Raw genomic sequence first — 17,386 nt, 5'->3', positions numbered from 1 at the left:
GTCTGAAAACTCCTCATGAAGAGGCCCATGAGACCCCGTGGACAGCTGACAGGAGAGACACCCTCTCCCCCCAACCCAGTACATTGGCCTAAAAAAGGTAGGAGCAGCCCATTGAGCTTAGCTCCAGATAGTTCCAGGCCTCCACAGCCTCTCCCAGCTGGCTCCAAGAGACTTGAGCAGAGCCAAGGCAAATGGAGAGGAAAGGGAGAGACAAGCACTCCAATAAGGGAAAGAGGGAGCTCCATATCCGAGCCCTCGAAGAGGCAAATGTCCCTATCTCCTACCAAGCCAGGAGAGACCTCGTGCTCCAGAGTGGGACTGTCTGATATCAGGACAGACTAGCCTGGTACTTCATTGAAGGGCAAGACTGTGTCAACTCCTGGTACTGGGAGTAGTATTTTGACACCAACAACAGCCGCTGTGTTGGCACTGCCAGATCTGGCACCCTTTGTGTTTTCAAGCTGCGGTTAAGCTACCGCAATACTGGTCGTCAGTACCATCGATGAGTAGAGGCAGGAACCTCCTCAGATACTGAGACCTCTCCCATTTTGGATCTGAGGTCAGAGTCAAAAGATGGAGATGAGTATGCCCCATATTCTGACTATTCCCTGTGGGGCACCTCTGGGGGCAAAGCTCATACAGTGTGTCAGGAGTCTCCAGCGTGTCTCAGTACTCCTAAAAGAACAGACTACCCTCACTTTACCTATTGGTACCCATCACCCTGGGGCCAGGCACCAAGATCTGAAGTCCCACAATGACAGTATTGGGGCCCAGAAGACATGTGATGCTAGTACCCTCCCCAACAGCCACAATAACTGGAATAGGCGAACACCACGCTGGTGATTCTGTCATCGTCCTCTCCAGATGAGGCAGTGATTCCAGCTTTCCTGCCATATTCAAAGGCTCCTAAGGCTTTCCAGGACTTGCTCAGAATGGTACAAATTCCTTTGGAAGAGGTCCATGAAGTCACAGACTGCTAGACATCCTGGGCAGCTCTGGACTGAGTAGACTGGCACTTCCAATCAACTATGCCACCCTTGAACCTGCCAAGACACTTAGCAGATGCTTGCCACAGTTCCACCAGTATCCAAGTGGGCTACAAAGAGGTATTGCATACCTATGAAAGGGTCAGAATACCTATTCTTATAGCTGCCTCCGAACTTCCTGGTAAGTAAGCACCAACAAGCCAGGTCTACTCCCTGAGACCACGAAGCAAAGATGTTGTACCTCTGTGGGAGGAGGGCATCCTTGTCGGCCTCCCTCCAGTTTTGAGTTTAAAACTGTCAAGCACTGATGGCCAAATATATTATCATCTCTGACAAGCTGACAGGCTTTGTTGATAAGGTTCCTCAGGACAGTAAGGAGCAGTTTCAGGCCCTGATTAACAAGGGAAAGCTGGTGACTATCTTCTTCCTTCCCCACCCCTCACCACCTCTCCCCATCATTCAGGATGTAAAGTCGCTCCTTCAACTGGGGGAATGAAACTAGCAGCAAGGGGGAAACAGTTCTACTCAAGGTACTCCCTCATCCCCAAAAAGATGGTGAGGGGACTGAACAATTTTGCCTGCATCTATCCTCTCATTAGATTTAGGATATTGATTCATGACCCTCAATCTCAAAGATCCCTATTTTCACATGGACATTCACCTGGCACACAGAAAATTCCTGGGTTTTGTGGCCAAACATTACCAGTACCAGGCGCTCTCTTTCAGGCTCTTGATGGTGCTGGGAGTTTTCACCAAGGTATTGTCGGTGGTGGCAGCTCACTTTTGTCCATAGGGGGCAGCAGTGAACTCCTACTTTAGAAGATTTCCTCCGAAAGGATCGTGTGAAGCAACCACCATGCTTCTAGATCTGTTCAAAAGACTGCATCAGGGAAAACTTGGGGAAGTCCACTCCTTATTGTGAGTCTAGAGTTGTTGCCTTGGGAGAAGCGGCTGGCATGACAATTGCAATAAGATGGGGTATGAGACCTGACAGATTCAACCAGGTGCAATGCGAATGACCTGTGCCTTGTTTTATTGCGTTTTCCTCAATACCCTCTGTAACTTGGGGGAGGAGGGAGGTGTACCTTAGGGCCCCCAGCCAACACCTGAGGAAAGCATTGCCCACGAGGCAACCCCCTCTGGAGCAGAACTCTTTGCACTTTTTCTTCAATATTCGACACACATAGCATTGTGCTTTGGAGACCCTCGCACCCAAAACACCTCCTGTAGATTTTGGTTGTGCAGCTGCCACACATGTTATGTGGAGAGCTGTCTGCTCAAGGAGTATGCCATACTGTTTTGCACTCCTGGCAGATGCACAGTGGTCAGGACACTTTGCATAGTTTACTGTTTACCACTACAGCTCTGTAATTTTTTTTTATTTTTATTTTTTTTTTAATTCAAATGAGGAGGTATTGCACATTTGTAGCAACACTGCCCTGGCACTGCTATCCTAATCCCAGCCTGGGTGTGGAGGAAACACTGGTGCCGGGGAGAAGCTACACACTCACTCACCTGCAGGCACAGGCAACTTTGTGTTCCCCTGGATGAGAGGGAGCCTGTCCCACACTCACTTCAAGTACAGGCAGCTCCTGCATCCCGCAGAGATGAACTGTGTTCCCCACTCTAGGCATTGCGACCTGGTGCACTGTGTTACAGTGATGCTCAAGTTTCCCCCTCCTCACCCCTATAATGGAGGGATGACTGGGCTGGCCCAAACCTGAGTAATGCTACAACCCTGCATTCCTGGTTGTAATGCCCAGGATGAGGAGCCAGGCCCAGGCCTGTGATATAGGAGCAACAGGAGAGGTCACTATGGGGTGAGTAATGGATGGAAAAAAAAAAAAAAGGCCCACAGGTTCTGGAGCCAATCCTGATCCAGAGCCCTTCTGCAAGAAGAGCAAAGGCTACAAGTGCCAGCAAGGCCAACAGCTGACCTCTTCAGCTCACTTGAGCTCTTACCTGCAACCAGCCGGGTAATAAGCAGGCATTTTGAGGATGCACTCAAGGGTGACCTTCCAGCCTGTGTCCTGGATCCAGCATCCCTGTTATTTTCCAACCATTTATCTCCCTACTGCCCTGCCTGAGTCTCTATAACATTGGACCAGTGGGTCCTCAGTGGGTATACCCTCCAGTTCATTTCTATCCCTCCCTCCCACTTCAGGGACCCTTCTCACGAGCATCTGCTCACCCAAGAGATGCAAGGCCTCCTGCGGGTGGGAGTCGTGGAGGAAGTTTCTCTGCACTTGAAAGGGAAAGGGTTTACTCACGCTATTTTTTGATCCCAAAGACCATGGGGGGGGGGGGGTATATGTCCTATTCTCGACCTGCAAAACCTCAACAGGTATCTCAAGAAGTTGAAGTTCCTCATAGTCTCCCTGGCCTCCATCATTCCTTCCCTGAATCCGGAACACTGGTACGCTGCCCTCAATCTGAAAGATGCTTACTTTCACATATCAATATTTCACAGACACAGAAGGTTCCTACGATTCATGGTTGGAAGTGCCCACTATCAATTCACAGTGCTCCCTTTTGGCTTGGCAATGGCACCAAGGGTGTTTATGAAGGCATGTCAATAGTGGTGTCCTACTTCAGATGTCAGGATATCCAGATCTACCCGTACCTCAATGACTGGCTCATCAAGGGGCACTCCAGGGTCCACATCCAGCGCAGCGTCGCAATGTTGCGAGCCACTTGTCAAGCTCTGGACCTGTTGATAAACAAACAAAAATCAACATTGGTTCTGGTTCAAAGGATAGAGTTTATTGGAGTGGTCCTTGACTCTACCTGAGCCAGAGTGTTCTTGCCAGAGGCCAGGTTCAGGGCAATGTCAGATCTGATCACCAGAATCACTGCCCATCCGTTCACCCCTGCCCAGGTCTGTCTCAGACTATTGGGGCGCATGGCCGCATGCATGTCTGTAGGAACGTGCACACCTAGAATGGGATCCACAAAGACGTCTCAAAGAACCATAGTTACTGTAAGGTAAGTAACCATTCTTTTTCATAAGACTTCTGTGACAACAAATGAGCTTTTTTCACTGCTGCTTTTCATGCAGGTGGAATCTGTGTGGAGTGCCAGGCTGTTTCTTACAAGAGCTGTCCAACCCAGCATCCCAATATGTGAAAAATTTCAGGAAAAAAAAGGATGAGTTGACACAGAAGCTCTACATTCTTTATAACAACACCATCTTTGAGCAAAAGGTAGCTTTTGTAAACACATTTCTGACAATAAAATCACTGTTATCCTGCTAACTAGCTTTCTCTGTGAAACCATTGCCCTTTCCTTCTAGCTCACTAACTGGGATGAAGCTCAGCCTTGTAACAAGGTGCTTCTATTTAAATCAGGCTGAAAATGTGAGGGTTTTAAAAAGGGATTTATCATAGGTTTACTCTGGGAGTTATCAGACTTCCTCAGTGTGAACTATCTCTTAATAGTCTTGTGAAGAAAGACCTCCTGATCCATTCATTATCTCAAGGACGCAAACTCCCTTCCCATTCATAATCATGTAACATCCCTAAGTAACTATATCTGTTGCTCATATGGAAAATTGATTTTTAGATGCCTTGGGTCAATCTGGTCCCTTATGAAGCCTTCTGATTCTTGTATGTAGGTAGTTGTATAGCCCCCATTGCATTGGAATGCTTCTCTTACTCTTATGTAGCAGTGGACCCTAATTGAGGCATCTTAAGCTGGCTCCTACTCCTGTACAAGAAGCTGGAACCAAAGAGCACAGCACCACTTGATCAGCCAGCTCCCTGCAGACCAGAAGCAAGTGCTTGCCTGGATCATAGTTTGGGAATTGCTGCTGTAGGCTCTCTAACTGCACAGTTTACCCAGATGATTGGCACTTGGGTTAGCCTTCCCTGGCATTTCGACAGCAAAGCCAGACTCACCTTACTGAGTCCTCACTGTTTCTGCACTCACTCATGTGTATGGTTCTCTGTACTGAGATGCTCTAGGAGACTTTCCCAGTCAATTGCAAGAACTTGTCTGTCCTTCATGGGGAACTGTGGGAAGGATACTGGAGGACTATCAGAACTTGAGTGATTTTTCCTGCATCCTATCTGCAGAATGGACGGGGCCCAGGGCAAGTGAAAGGGAAGCCTAGGTTTTAACCTATACCCCTACCTGTATAAACTATCCTGCATTTAAAGCACCTCCTGTTGTGTATTTGGTTGTCATGGTTTTGTTGCTATGGCAACTGAGTTAGATTATTATGGGTTAGCTCAACCGGTTTCAACCGGCTGAGGAGCTCTCTGTATATTTGTAAATAAAATGGAGGTTTTGGTTAGCTGCCTGCTCTCTGGCCTCAAGTGATTGCTTCCTACACCGGCTGCCACAAGGATATAACACCTCCAAATTCAGATCAAAAGTTTTTCTTGTGTGGATGGTAGAGGAGTTTGGACTAAAAACCAGGTAAGAGTTCAGGTTAATTGTGCAGTGAAGACATGCACTAAGCATACCAGCAGTACTAGAATCCTGAAAGAGAGAGTTCCTTTCTGCTGCTATTTTGGAGCAACAAGAGATCAGAGATTAAGTAGTTTGATAGGATTAGAAGAAGTTCTACATCCTGGCAAGGGAAAATTGATGAGATTTTGAAAAGAGGTCTGGATAAACTGGGGACAGGTAGGTCAAATGATCTTATAAATGGCTCCACTTGAATTTGGTAGCTAAGTATTTTAAAGACAGCTATTAAGCATCAGTGAAGGACATTTAATACCTCCTTAGACAATCTCCTGGAGAAGGCTTCAACCCCCATTGTGTGTTCAGAGAATTGTTTTGGAAAATAGGGGATAAAACCCTAGATCAGGGATCTTGATGAGCAGGTTGTGTGAAAGAGGGGATGGAGACATCTCTCTCTGAATACCCGAGGAAGAGATTGTCCAGCTGACCAGGGCAGGGAGGTCATATAAGGACTTGATTTCTAGAAATGTGAGATTTTCCTTCTTTTCTCTGTACTCTTACTTAAGTAGTATAATGCAAACAGTTCTTTTTTGGTTTACTACCATTTTCTCTGCATTTAATAAAACTTTTTAAAGAATATGGCTATTGTGTGACTGTTTCATACTCTAAAGATAGTGAAGTTCTTCAGTCTCTAAGGAGAGGTAGAGAAGGCAAAGTGAGTTTCTCAGATCTAACTTCCCACTGTCTCTATCTAAAGAGTATGAACAAAGGTGTTCTTTCCCACCAAGGTGTGTTGTGAAGGGCTGTGGTGGTACACATACACAAGGGCAGAAGTTTAAGGACCTGAGGAAGTGAGATGAGTTGGCAGTGATGTGGTTCCAGGGGGTGTGGATAGAGGGGCAAGCAGGGGCACAGCCCCCCCCCCCCCCCCCCCAGTAATCATCAGGGGCCTCTGGGGGTGGGGGAGCCTCCAAAAGGGGTCAAATTTAAATATCTGCGCATGCCCCTGCATGGTTTAAATGCACTGTTTCATTATCTTTTGTATCAGTTGCCAGAGAAAATGGAAATCATCTGGAACAAAAAGATGCGGAAGACAGCAGGGTACTGTGTAACTGGACAAACAAAAAGTCCTGAGGCACAACGCTATGCTCGGATAGAGCTCTCAGAGAAAGTTTGTGACTCTGCAGGTAAGGGAAAGAGGATATTGAATATTAAATAAGGGGAAAGAATATTTATTCTTTCTGCATAACAGCTCTAAGATGCAACCTTTCCTATCCATCCACACAGCTAAAACTTTTATCCAAGTTCTCATCATCTCATTCTGGAAACTCCCGCTGAGCCTCACACACACAGAGCCCCCGCAATGAGCCCCACTCCCCCTGCACCTGAACCACTCCGATGAGCCGCCCCAACCAGCTGCACCTGGATCCCCACCCCACTGATCCCCACTCCACCAGCATCTGGACCCCCCACTGAGCCTCCCACACCCAGACACACACACCCCACTGAGCCCCAACCACCTTCACCTGTACCCCCCTGCAGAGTCCCGTTACTGTTGCACCCAGAACCTCCCAACAAGCCCCTGTGCATCTAGACACCCCCTAGCACCTGGATCCCCCACTGAGCCGCTCACACCCAGATTGCCCCACACAGAACCCTTTCAACCCACACCTGGATCCCCCCACCCTAAACCCCTCCACGCTTGGACCCCTCCACACTTGCCCACACCTGGTGCACCTGGCTCGGAGGGGCAAGGCCCTGGGATGTTGCTGGGACAGGCCTGATCCTTGCGCTGTGTCAGGGTTGGGTGCAGCCTCACCGCTGAGTCTGTCTTACGGGGGGGAACTGCACAGTGATCTCCCACCTCTGTACAGCCAGTGACCTGTGCTCCCCTGTGCCATGCTGGAGCCTCCATATTTATTTAGCAAATACAATTTGCAGAATTTTAAAATATTGCATGAAGAATTTTTAATTTTTTGGCACAAACATTTTAATTTTTTGGTGCAGAATGTCCTCAGGAGTAATTTATACTGTATTCACTTCTCAGAGACTTTGATCCCTTTGGCCGAAGGACTCAGCTTGCAAGAGCTCTGGCCCCTTTTATCTGTCCAGTGATGGATGCCAAGATGGCTGCTGCTTCTCTCCATATATCTTCCCAAACTCAGTGTTTTGTCCCCAGACTCAGGATAATCTCATGATGTTTTTTCCTGCCTGTGGATCTCCCATCCCCTTGCTGATTCATGTGTAAATAGGGTTTCCATTGTTTTTGGTCACATCTTCTTTAATTTAATTGGAGATGTGTAGATACTCCCTTCCCTCCTTTCTGAGGGAAAAACTGTTTCTCCCTGTGTTTGGTCACAGCCTTTAAAGCATATCATCAGTGAGTATCCACAATTCCTCGTATAGTGCTAATGCAGACACTTCACAATGCTATTAGTCGTCATTATGTCACAGGCTTTCATAAAAGACATTACTCAATGCACTTTTTATAATACAGCAATATTATATACAATCAGTTGATTCAATTGCTTATAATTGGAGGGGCAGACCCCCATAAGAGGCTGTCTCCCCAACTCGCTAAGTTGATGGCTTTGTTGATCTTTTATCTAAATGCACCTTCATTATCTCAATCTGAAACAACTATACACTCATTTGTTTAGGGCAGATGGAGATTATGCATTGGTTGCCAAACACATTTTAAAACCATAATTCTAACACAATTCTTTGTACACCCCATATACACACTACTCCTGGGGGAATCCTGTGCCTAAAAATTCTGCGCATAATATTTTAGAATGCTTCATATTTTATTTGTCAAAATAACACAATATAATCACTCCAGATTCAATTATTTGGGTAATTTATTTCTAAGTACATGTCAACAATACAGACAACAGCAAAAAAGATTCCCCCAAGAGTAGAGAGTTAAAGAAACCCCTATGATAACAGAGTTGGGGGCTGCTGGAGGGAGCTGTGTAAGGCTCCCAGAGCCCAGACACCTGCACTCCCTCCTCCCTGATCCCAGCCACAGAGCACCCCCAGCCCAGATACAAGCACTCCCCTTCTCCTAAAGCCCAGTCACGGGGCACCTCCTGGCCCAGTCACCAGTACCCCCCAGATCCCAGCCACAGGGCACCCCCGGCCGACACACCAGCACCCCCCTCACTCCAGATCCCAGGCATGGAGCATACTCAGAGCCCAGACACCACCACCCCCTCCTCCCAGATCCCAGCCACAGGGCACCCCCCAGCCCAGACACCAGTTCCCCCAGAGCCTTTAATCCCCCCAGCTTCTTTACTGTCCTGCCAGGGAATGCAGGCAGGGCAGTGCAGTCCTGCCCTTCCTTACCCTTTGCCAGAACTGGGTCTCTTGGGCCCTCTCCTGTCCCCGGGAGAATAAGGATCAAGCAGAGAGTGCAGCCTCCAGCCCACGCTCCCTCCAGCTCCACTCACTGTAAGCTGGACTCTGCAGAATCCAGTGTCCCCTAGTGATGGCCACCAGCTCTGCAGCCCCAATTCTGCTGGGGGAAACAGGGAATTCTGCAAAATTCTGCATTGTGCAGTGCTGCAGAATTCCCCGAAGAGTAACACACCATGTAAGAATATTAATGATCAGTGAGCTATTAGCTTTCAACTGATATATTACATGCCACCTTTGGGTATATATCATGACAACAGTGGGTTAGATGTAGTGAATATGTCAGGCCTGACAAGAGTTGCTGACAGAGTAGTGAAACACTAGTGGGCCACTGTGTCACAGTCAGTAGCAATCAAAATTTGTCATCTGACATTTACTTGCTAGCTCCTGTGTTTAATGTGGTTTTAAAAACAGAGACCACAACACAAGTGACTCCTTACAATTAGTCTCCTCAGAGATACTAAAGACATGGAAACCAAATTACCTTCTCAGACTTGGGCCAGAATTGTGTTAGGAAAGCTTGCACTAGTACTGTCCATGTGGCATCTTTTACAGTCTTCAGGGCTGTCAGTCTGGTACTTGCAAACACTAATAAAGCCAGTGAAGAATGAGAGACCTGACTTTTTAATGGCAATGTTCTTAATTTCTCTTCTCTCCTGCCTTCCCCAAGACCGGCTTCGAGACACATTGATCCATGAGATTTGCCATGCAGCCACTTGGGTAATCAACGGAATTCGTGATGGCCATGGGCAGTTTTGGAGATTCTATGCTAAGAAATCAACTGTGGTTCATCCAGAACTGCCAGTGGTGACACAATGCCACAACTATGAGATTAAATACAAGGTCACTTATAAGTGTTCTCTGTGCAAAACCACGTGAGTAATATTTACTTGCCTTTGGTCATCTGTTAACTTTGTTTTTACCGTGTCCACACGTTAAGCTTAGACCTTTAACTCTTAAAGAAATTTGAGAATTAAAGGTCTCACCTCTATGAACTGAACTATGTTTTATTGCCTCGTTTTCCCTCTTCTATTCCCACAAAGAATCCCAAACTGATCCTCTTGATACTGACTTCCAGACAGTTTCCCTTGCAGACCCATATTACTCCTGGGGGGATCCTGCACGAAAGAATTCAAAATTCTGCAAAATTCTATATATTTTATTTGTCAAAATAATGCAATATAATCACACCAGTTTCAATTGTTTTGGTAATTTATTTAAACTACAATACAGAAAAAAGTCACAATAACTATTCAGTATTTCCTAAACACATGAAAGTGAAGTTACAAACACTTGGTAACAATATCCTGCATTCCAGTTATAATCTTGGATTTTCATTTAAATCACATTACGGAACACCAAACAGTGCCAAAAAAAAAAAAAGTAGAATGTCATTTTAAATTGCTCAGACTTTCACACATGAAAGTCGTACAGTTTTGCTAATCATTGTCCTGGACCTGGCTGGGTACTTTGGGAAGTGTGTGGTTCTGATTGTCCTGACATTTTATTGACTGCTTGGTAAAAAGTGAGAAAGCACATAGATCTTCCTAGCTGAGGATTCCCTAACTGTCATTTATAATAAGACTCCTTTACATCACTCTGGCAATGTAGGGGCCTTAAAGCGTTCACAGGTTTTAATGCTCTGGGGGGAATTGTCTGAGAATGGGAACAGTTAACTAACATGAGATCAATTAACCATCAACAGCAACTTTAACAACTTTACTACACAGTCAGGGTGCTACATTTGTGCCTCAGAGAATGAGATCAATTAACCCAGGCAGGCTGCTTCATTTGTGCCTCTAGCCTGCCTCCTGCATAATAAAAAGCTCCGCCAGGGAGCTGCAGTCGTAAGAGAGAGAGACACAGGGCTTGTCTACACTGCCAATTTACAGCGCTGCAACTTTCTCCCTCGGGTATGACAGAACAACCCCCTGAGCACAGCAAGTTTCAGCGCTGTAAAGAGCCAGTGTAGACAGTGCTGGTAGCTACACCCCTCGTGGAGGTGGGTTTTTTAGCACCCACACAAGCCACGTTAAAACGCTGCTGGAACAGATGCACTGCCTGGGCTGCTGCGGAAGACATGTGTGTTCCACAGCAGATTTTTTGCATTTTTCTGCATAGGGGGCACACAAAAATGCGGGCCATATGAATTCTGTGCCCCAGTATGGGCATGGAATCCCCCCAAGAGTACCATACGGAATTATACTTATGACAGACCTGCCTCCCCCTGGTGGCGCTCTTTTTAATGGCTTAGTTGAGAACAGATAGTTGGGAGGCAGGTTGTTTTGAGTGAGCAGTATGGAAATCAGTAAGGATTTGAGATAACTTTCAAGGCCAGAAAGGGACATGTCAGTCATCTAGTCTTACCTCCTGCAAAACACAAGCCAGAGAATGTCACCTGTTGATTTCTGCTTCAAACCCAGAACGGAGTGAGCAAATTACAAGATTTGTTCCAGGCAAGGGTCCCCACCCCCGCAATGCTGGCACTCTCATGCACTGCACACTACAGCTGTCCCCTAAAAACCCTTAAAATCAAGCCATTTTGTAATTGTTAAACTCAAGTTGCTCTGTCTCCACCTACAGGCACACAGAGTCTGGTAGCCACAACCCTTAGTGGCTGGTGTTCCACGTACTGCTATCCTTTGGAACAGAGGGTTTTCTTCTGGGGTACTCAGACTTTTCAATATTTCTGACCCCTTTGATCCTTTGAGGGACACACCCAACTTTCCAATCTTGATTCCTCATCTTCCCCTCAGCAACTATCATGCTTGTTACATAGAGAAGGCAATAGTAGGACAGTATTAAGGAAACAAGATAAACATTAAACTCAGGTTCATATTACGAGACTACTTGGATCTCTCCTTACTTCTCTATTAGGAGTGTAATGCAGGAGCTCTGATATGCTATGATCTCCCCTTTTACCAAGAAACTTATTTGAAACACAAGCAGAAAAATTAAGCTGCTCATTGGGATTGTCAAAACTTCTGTTTATCCCATTGTAAGTGATACAGAGCTGGTGGGACCACTGGGATGTTTAAAAAAGATTGATCTGAGATCTAGAATATGTATTGTGGGAAACAAATTCAACAGCAGGGACCTCAGCTTCTGCAGCACTTCAGTGTGGCAGACTGAAGTTCTGCACTGCTTCATGTAAACTTAAAAATTAGAGGGTTTTTTTATTGAACTAAAAATTAACATGAATATAACTGAATTCCTTGTTTGTTTTGGTATTCAACTGAACTTGCTTTACTCTGTTCACATATTTTCTTAATGTTCTGTTAAGCTTTGTATTACCAACACATAACATTGTAGACGTTATCAGGAAGAAACTGAAGGTTCCACCTTGGCAGCTGGATAAGGGATGTTTAAGGTTTTTTGGCAGGAAAATGTGGACAGTGATCTGAGACTACATGATAAAAATCACTAGCTGAATATTCCTGCTAAAATGGTCAGCAGGGGAATAGTAATTTTGCCATTTAGATTATATTTAGGTGTCAGAGTTAATGTACACTTGATCTGAATGTGAACAATTTGCACCTTTGAGCTATTGTTCTAAGGCGTCTCCAGACTCAGGCACTACACTGACTTTTGTTTTATTTTAGGATTGGGCGCCATTCCAAGTCACTGGACACAGAACGCTTTGTGTGTGCACTTTGTAAGGGACAGTTAGTCCTGTGCCAACCCACACGAAAGGATGGTACTCCTGCTAGAGCACAGCTAACACCATTTGCAAAATATGTGAAAGAAAACTATGGATCTACTAAAAAAGAAGAGTGTGGGCTGAGCCATGCAGAAGTCATGCGTAAGCTCAGTGCTGAGTTTGCTTTAAAGACTAGGCTCCTAGATTCCTGAATGCCTCTTGGGATGTGTACACTGGCTCTGTGCTATGTAATCATTGTTTGTACCATTAGAGAAAATAGCTAGGTTCTGGTTGGTTAACATTGAAGATCTATTAAGGGTTTCTAAGTATCTGCTGCTGTTCTGTGTTCCCAGGAGCAGTGCTTGCATAATCCCCTGCTGCTGGACTCAGAAGCAGGTGAAACACTTTTTTTCTGATGAATCCCAGTTAAAGGACAAGGTGATGTACGTAACTTTAGGTCCAGGGCTGCCCATCCATCCCCAGGTCTCCTTAGTGAGGATCAAGTGCATCTGTTTGCTTATGATTAAATCTTCATTCTAATTGCCCTCCAGCCACTGAGATTTTATAAAAGTTAAAATTGGAAGGGGGGAGGATTAACTTGGAGCCTTTTTTAACCAGTGTTTGAGAGAAACTCTGGAGGCAGTTGGCTCAGGGTCTTTCTTAGAACTAAATCAAATGCATCCATCACAGACTTGTGATTGAAACACTTCTGTAACATATCTTCTCTTCTCAGATGATTAAATCAGATTTGTAATATTAATACTTGAATTTAAAAGGTAGATTTTTGTCTCTTACTGGTTATAATCAATAAAGATTGCCTTGAAACCTGGTGTGCCTCCTGAGAGTGCAGGCTGAGGTGAGAAATCGAAATTTTAGGTTATTTTGCAGAGGCAGCCACAACCACCCCTTAAAAAGAAAAACCCAGCTTTTCTTAAAGTTGACAGATTCTACCAACTTTATGCAGAGTTAAGGATCTAATGAACTTATTTACTCAACATATACCTTAGCTAGTGTATGGCACCTTCTAACCCTCTAATTTGAGGGAGTAATTAAATGGTTTGCACTGAAGCTTAGCTCAAGATAGGGTAGGCCCTATTCCCTCTCCCCCCCCCCCAATTGAATAACAGAAAATGTGGAAATGGCAGAGGTGCTTAATGACTTCTTTGTTTCGGTTTTCACCAAGAAGGTATCTAACATAGTGAATGTCAGTGAAAATGAGTTAGGAGCAGAGGCTAAAATAGGAAAAGAACAAGTTAAAAATTACTTAGACAAGTTAGATGTCTTCAAGTCACCAGGGCCCGATGAAATGCATCCTAGAATATTCAAGGAGCTGACTGAGGAGATATCTGAGCCAATAGTGGTTATCTTTGAAAAGTCATGGACGACGGGAGAGATTCCAGATGACTGGAAAAGGGCAAATAAAGTGCCAATCTATAAAAGGGGAAATAAGGGCAACCAGGGAACTATGGACCAGTCAGCTTAACTTCTGTACCTGGAAAGGTAATGGATCAAATAATTAAGCAAACATCTAGAAGATAATAAGGTGATAAGTAACAGCATGGATTTGTCAAGAACAAATTGTGTCAAACCAACCTCATAGCTTTCTTTGACAAGGTAACAAGCCTTGTTGATGGGGGAAAGCGGTACACATGGTATATTTTGACTTTAGTAAAGCTTTTGATACCATGTCACATGACCTTCTCATAAACAAACTAGGGAAATGCAACGTAGATGGAGCTACTATAAGGTGGGTGCAAAACTGGTTGGAAAACCGTCCCCAGAGTTATCAGTGGTTCACAGTCATGCTGGAAGGGCATAACGAGTGGGGTTTATCTATGCTCCCTTGTGAGGTTAACCTGGTGTTATCTGGACCGGCCATCTGCTAGATCCCTCCAATCTTTGACGCTGGGAGCCAGCCTTTCCCTGCTCTGCTGTGAGAACCCCCCCATCCTGGGCTGTTCACGCGTAGGGGTAGGGTGGGAGGGTTAGGGGTGGGGGTTGGGGTTGTTAGGGTCAGGGTTGTCAGGGTGGGGGTTAGGGTCGGGGGTGGGGTTAGGGTCGGGGTAAGGGTTAAGGGTGAGGGGTTGGGGTTCAGGGGTAGGGTTTAGGGGTAGGGATCAGGGTTAGGGTGAGGGATAGGGGTAAGGTTAGGGTTAGGGGGGTTAGGGTTGGGGCTAGGGGTAGGGTGGGGGTTAGGGTTTAGGGTTGGTTTGTAGGGTTGGGGTTGTTAGGGTTAAGGGTTGGGGTTAGGGTTTAGGGTTGGGGGTCAAGGGTCGGGGTTAGGGTCAGGGTTGTGAGGGTGGGGTTGGGGGTAGGGTTGAGGGGTTGGGGTCAGGGTTAAGGGTTGGGGTAGGGTTACAGTTTAGGGTTGGGGTGGGGGTCAGGGTTTGAGGGTGAGGGTGGGGTTTAGGGTGAGGGTTAGGGTTGTTAGGGTTAGCGGTTAGGGGTGGGGTGAGGGGTTAGGGGCAGGGTGAGGGTCGGGGTTAGGTGAGGGTTGGGGTTGGTGGGGGGAGGGTTAGGAGTCGGGGAGGGTTAGGGTTAGGATGAGGGGTGGGGGGAGGGGGTTAGGGTCGGGGGCAGGGTTTAGGGTTGGGGTTAGGGTTGGAGTGCGGGTGGGGGCGAGGGGTTGGGGGTAGGGTTGAGCGTTTAGGGTTGGGGTTAGGGTCAAGGGTGGGGTTTGGGGTTAAGGGTTTAGGGGTTGGGGTTAAGGGTCGGGGGTGAGGAGTTAGGGTTGGGTTAGGGTAAGGGGTCAGGGGTTGGGGGTGAGGGTTGGGGTAGGGTGAGGGTGGGGTTTAGGGGTTAGGGCTGGAGGGTAGGGGTTAGGGTGAGGGTTGGGTTTCGGTTAGGGTTAGAGTCGGGTTAGGGTTTAGGGGTAGGGTTGGGGTGAGGGGGTGGGGTTTGGGGTTAAGGGGGTCGTGGTGAGGATCAGGGGGAGGGGGAGGGTGGTTAGGGTTTGGGTTAGGGGTAGAGTCTGGGTCAAGGTCAGGGCTAGGGGGAGGGTTTAGGGGGTGGGGGTGAGGGTTAAGGGGTTAGGGTGAGGGGTTAGGGTGAGGGTGGGGTTTAAGGGGTTAGGGTTAGGGGTGGGGGTTTATGGGTAGGGTTAAGGGGTGGGAGTTTAGGGGGAGGGGTAAGGGTTAGGGGGAGGGGTTGTTAGGGTTAGGGGGTGGGGGTTGGGGTGAGGGTAGGGGGTGGGCTTAGGGTTGTTGGTTAGGGTTGGGGTTAGGGGTTGGGAGGGTGAGGGTTTTAGGGTTAGGGGTTAAGGTTAGGTTTAGGGGTCAGGGGTTGGGGTCAGGTCAGGGGTAGGGTGGGGGTGGGGGTTCCGATTGGTAGGGGTTCCGATTGGTAGGGCTGCCCACCCAGAGTTAGGGTTCCTATGGGTAGGGCACTTGGAGATAGGGTTAGGGTTCCTATGGGTAAGACTTCCTGCCCTAGGGTTAGGGTTCCTATGGGTAAGGCTTCCCGCCCTAGGGTTAGGGTTCCTATGGGTAGGGCACTTGGAGCTAGGGTTAGGGTTCCTATGGGTAGGGCACTTGGAGCTAGGGCTAGGGTTCCTATGGGTAGGGCACTTGGAGCTAGGGCTAGGGTTCCTATGGGTAGGGCAGCCCACCCAAGGTTAGGGTTCCTATGGGTAGGGCACTTGGAGCTAGGGTTAGGGTTCCCATGGGTAAGGCTTCCCGCCCTAGGGTTAGGGTTCCCATGGGTAAGGCTTCCCGCCCTAGGGTTAGGGTTCCCATGGGTAGGGCACTTGGTGCTAGGGTTAGGGTTCCTATGGGTAGGGCACTTGGAGCTGGAGCTAGGGTTCCTATGGGTAGGGCAGCCCACCCAAGGTTAGGGTTCCTATGGGTAGGGCACTTGGAGCTAGGGTTAGGGTTCCCATGGGTAAGGCTTCCCGCCCTAGGGTTAGGGTTCCCATGGGTAGGGCACTTGGAGCTAGGGTTAGGGTTCATATGCGTAAGGCACTTGTAGCTAAGGTTACAGGCTGTAGGGGTCCTTGGGGAGCTTAGGAGGTTTGTGGGGGGCACAGATACCTACGTCCAGGCTCGGGGGGTCTCGATGGGATTGGGGGTTGTTGGGGCTAGAGATACTTTTGTCCGGACTAGAGGGCTGTAGGTGTCTCTGGGGAGCTTAGGGGGTTTGTGGGGTGCCCAGATACCTACGTCCAAGCCGGAGGGGTCCTGGTAGGCTTCAGGGATTTGTGCGGGGGCACAGATACCTCCGTCCAGGCTATAGGGGTCCCGGGGGCCTGGGGGGTTTGTGAGGGACCAAGATACCTTAGTGCAGCCTGTAGGCATCCCGGGGGGTCAGTGGGGCACAGATACCTATATCCAGGCTGTAGGGGTCCCTGGGGGCCTTAGGGGGTTGTCGGTAGCACCAAACCCTATGTCCTGGCTGGAGGGGTCCCGGGGGAGCTTAGAGGGTGCGTGGGGAGCAAATTTTCCCATCTCCAGGCTGTAGGGGTCCCAGGAGCGCTTAGGGGGATTGTGGGGGGCCCAGATACCTATGTCCAGGAAGTAGGGGTCCCGGGGGGGCTTAGGTATCTGTGCCCCCTGACCCCCTATGTCCAGGATGTAGGGGTCCTTGGGGACTTAGGGGTTTTTTGAGGGGCCAGGATACCTATGTCCAGGCAGTAGGGGTCCTGGGGGACTTAGGGGGTTTGTGGGGAGTTCAGATACCTACGTCCAGGCAGTTGGGTCCCTCGAAGTCTTAGGGGGTTCCTGTGGTCACAGATACCTACGTCCAGGCTGTCGGCGTCCCAGGTGGGATTAGGGGATTTCTAGGGGGCACAGATACCCATTTCCAGGCTGTAAGGGTCCCGGGTATAGAGGGGTCCTGGAAGGGATTAGGGAGTTTCTGGGGAGGAGAGATATGTACTTCAAGGCTCTAGGGGGCCCTGGGGGGGCTTATGGGTTCCTGGGGGTCACATATACCTACATCC

The 17,386-nt window shown here is 47.9% G+C and overlaps 1 protein-coding gene across 1 annotated transcript in view; it reads left to right on the top strand.

Moving 5' to 3' along the window:
* Nucleotides 1–13,285, top strand: part of GCNA (germ cell nuclear acidic peptidase) — a 51,740-nt gene extending 38,455 nt beyond the window's left edge. The window contains exons 9-12 of the mRNA XM_045031176.1: nucleotides 4,045–4,189; nucleotides 6,442–6,580; nucleotides 9,481–9,685; nucleotides 12,413–13,285. Of these exons, the coding sequence (XP_044887111.1) occupies nucleotides 4,045–4,189; nucleotides 6,442–6,580; nucleotides 9,481–9,685; nucleotides 12,413–12,662 (739 nt within the window). The 3' untranslated portion in view covers nucleotides 12,663–13,285. The remainder of the gene's footprint in view (nucleotides 1–4,044; nucleotides 4,190–6,441; nucleotides 6,581–9,480; nucleotides 9,686–12,412) is intronic.
* Nucleotides 13,286–17,386: the final 4,101 nt, after the last annotated feature.

The sequence above is a fragment of the Mauremys mutica genome, chromosome 9 (genome assembly GCF_020497125.1).
Source record: "Mauremys mutica isolate MM-2020 ecotype Southern chromosome 9, ASM2049712v1, whole genome shotgun sequence".
Classification (NCBI taxonomy): Eukaryota; Metazoa; Chordata; order Testudines; family Geoemydidae; genus Mauremys; species Mauremys mutica.
Note: the sequence above shows the minus strand (reverse complement) of the source record. Positions and strands in the feature narration are given on the sequence as shown.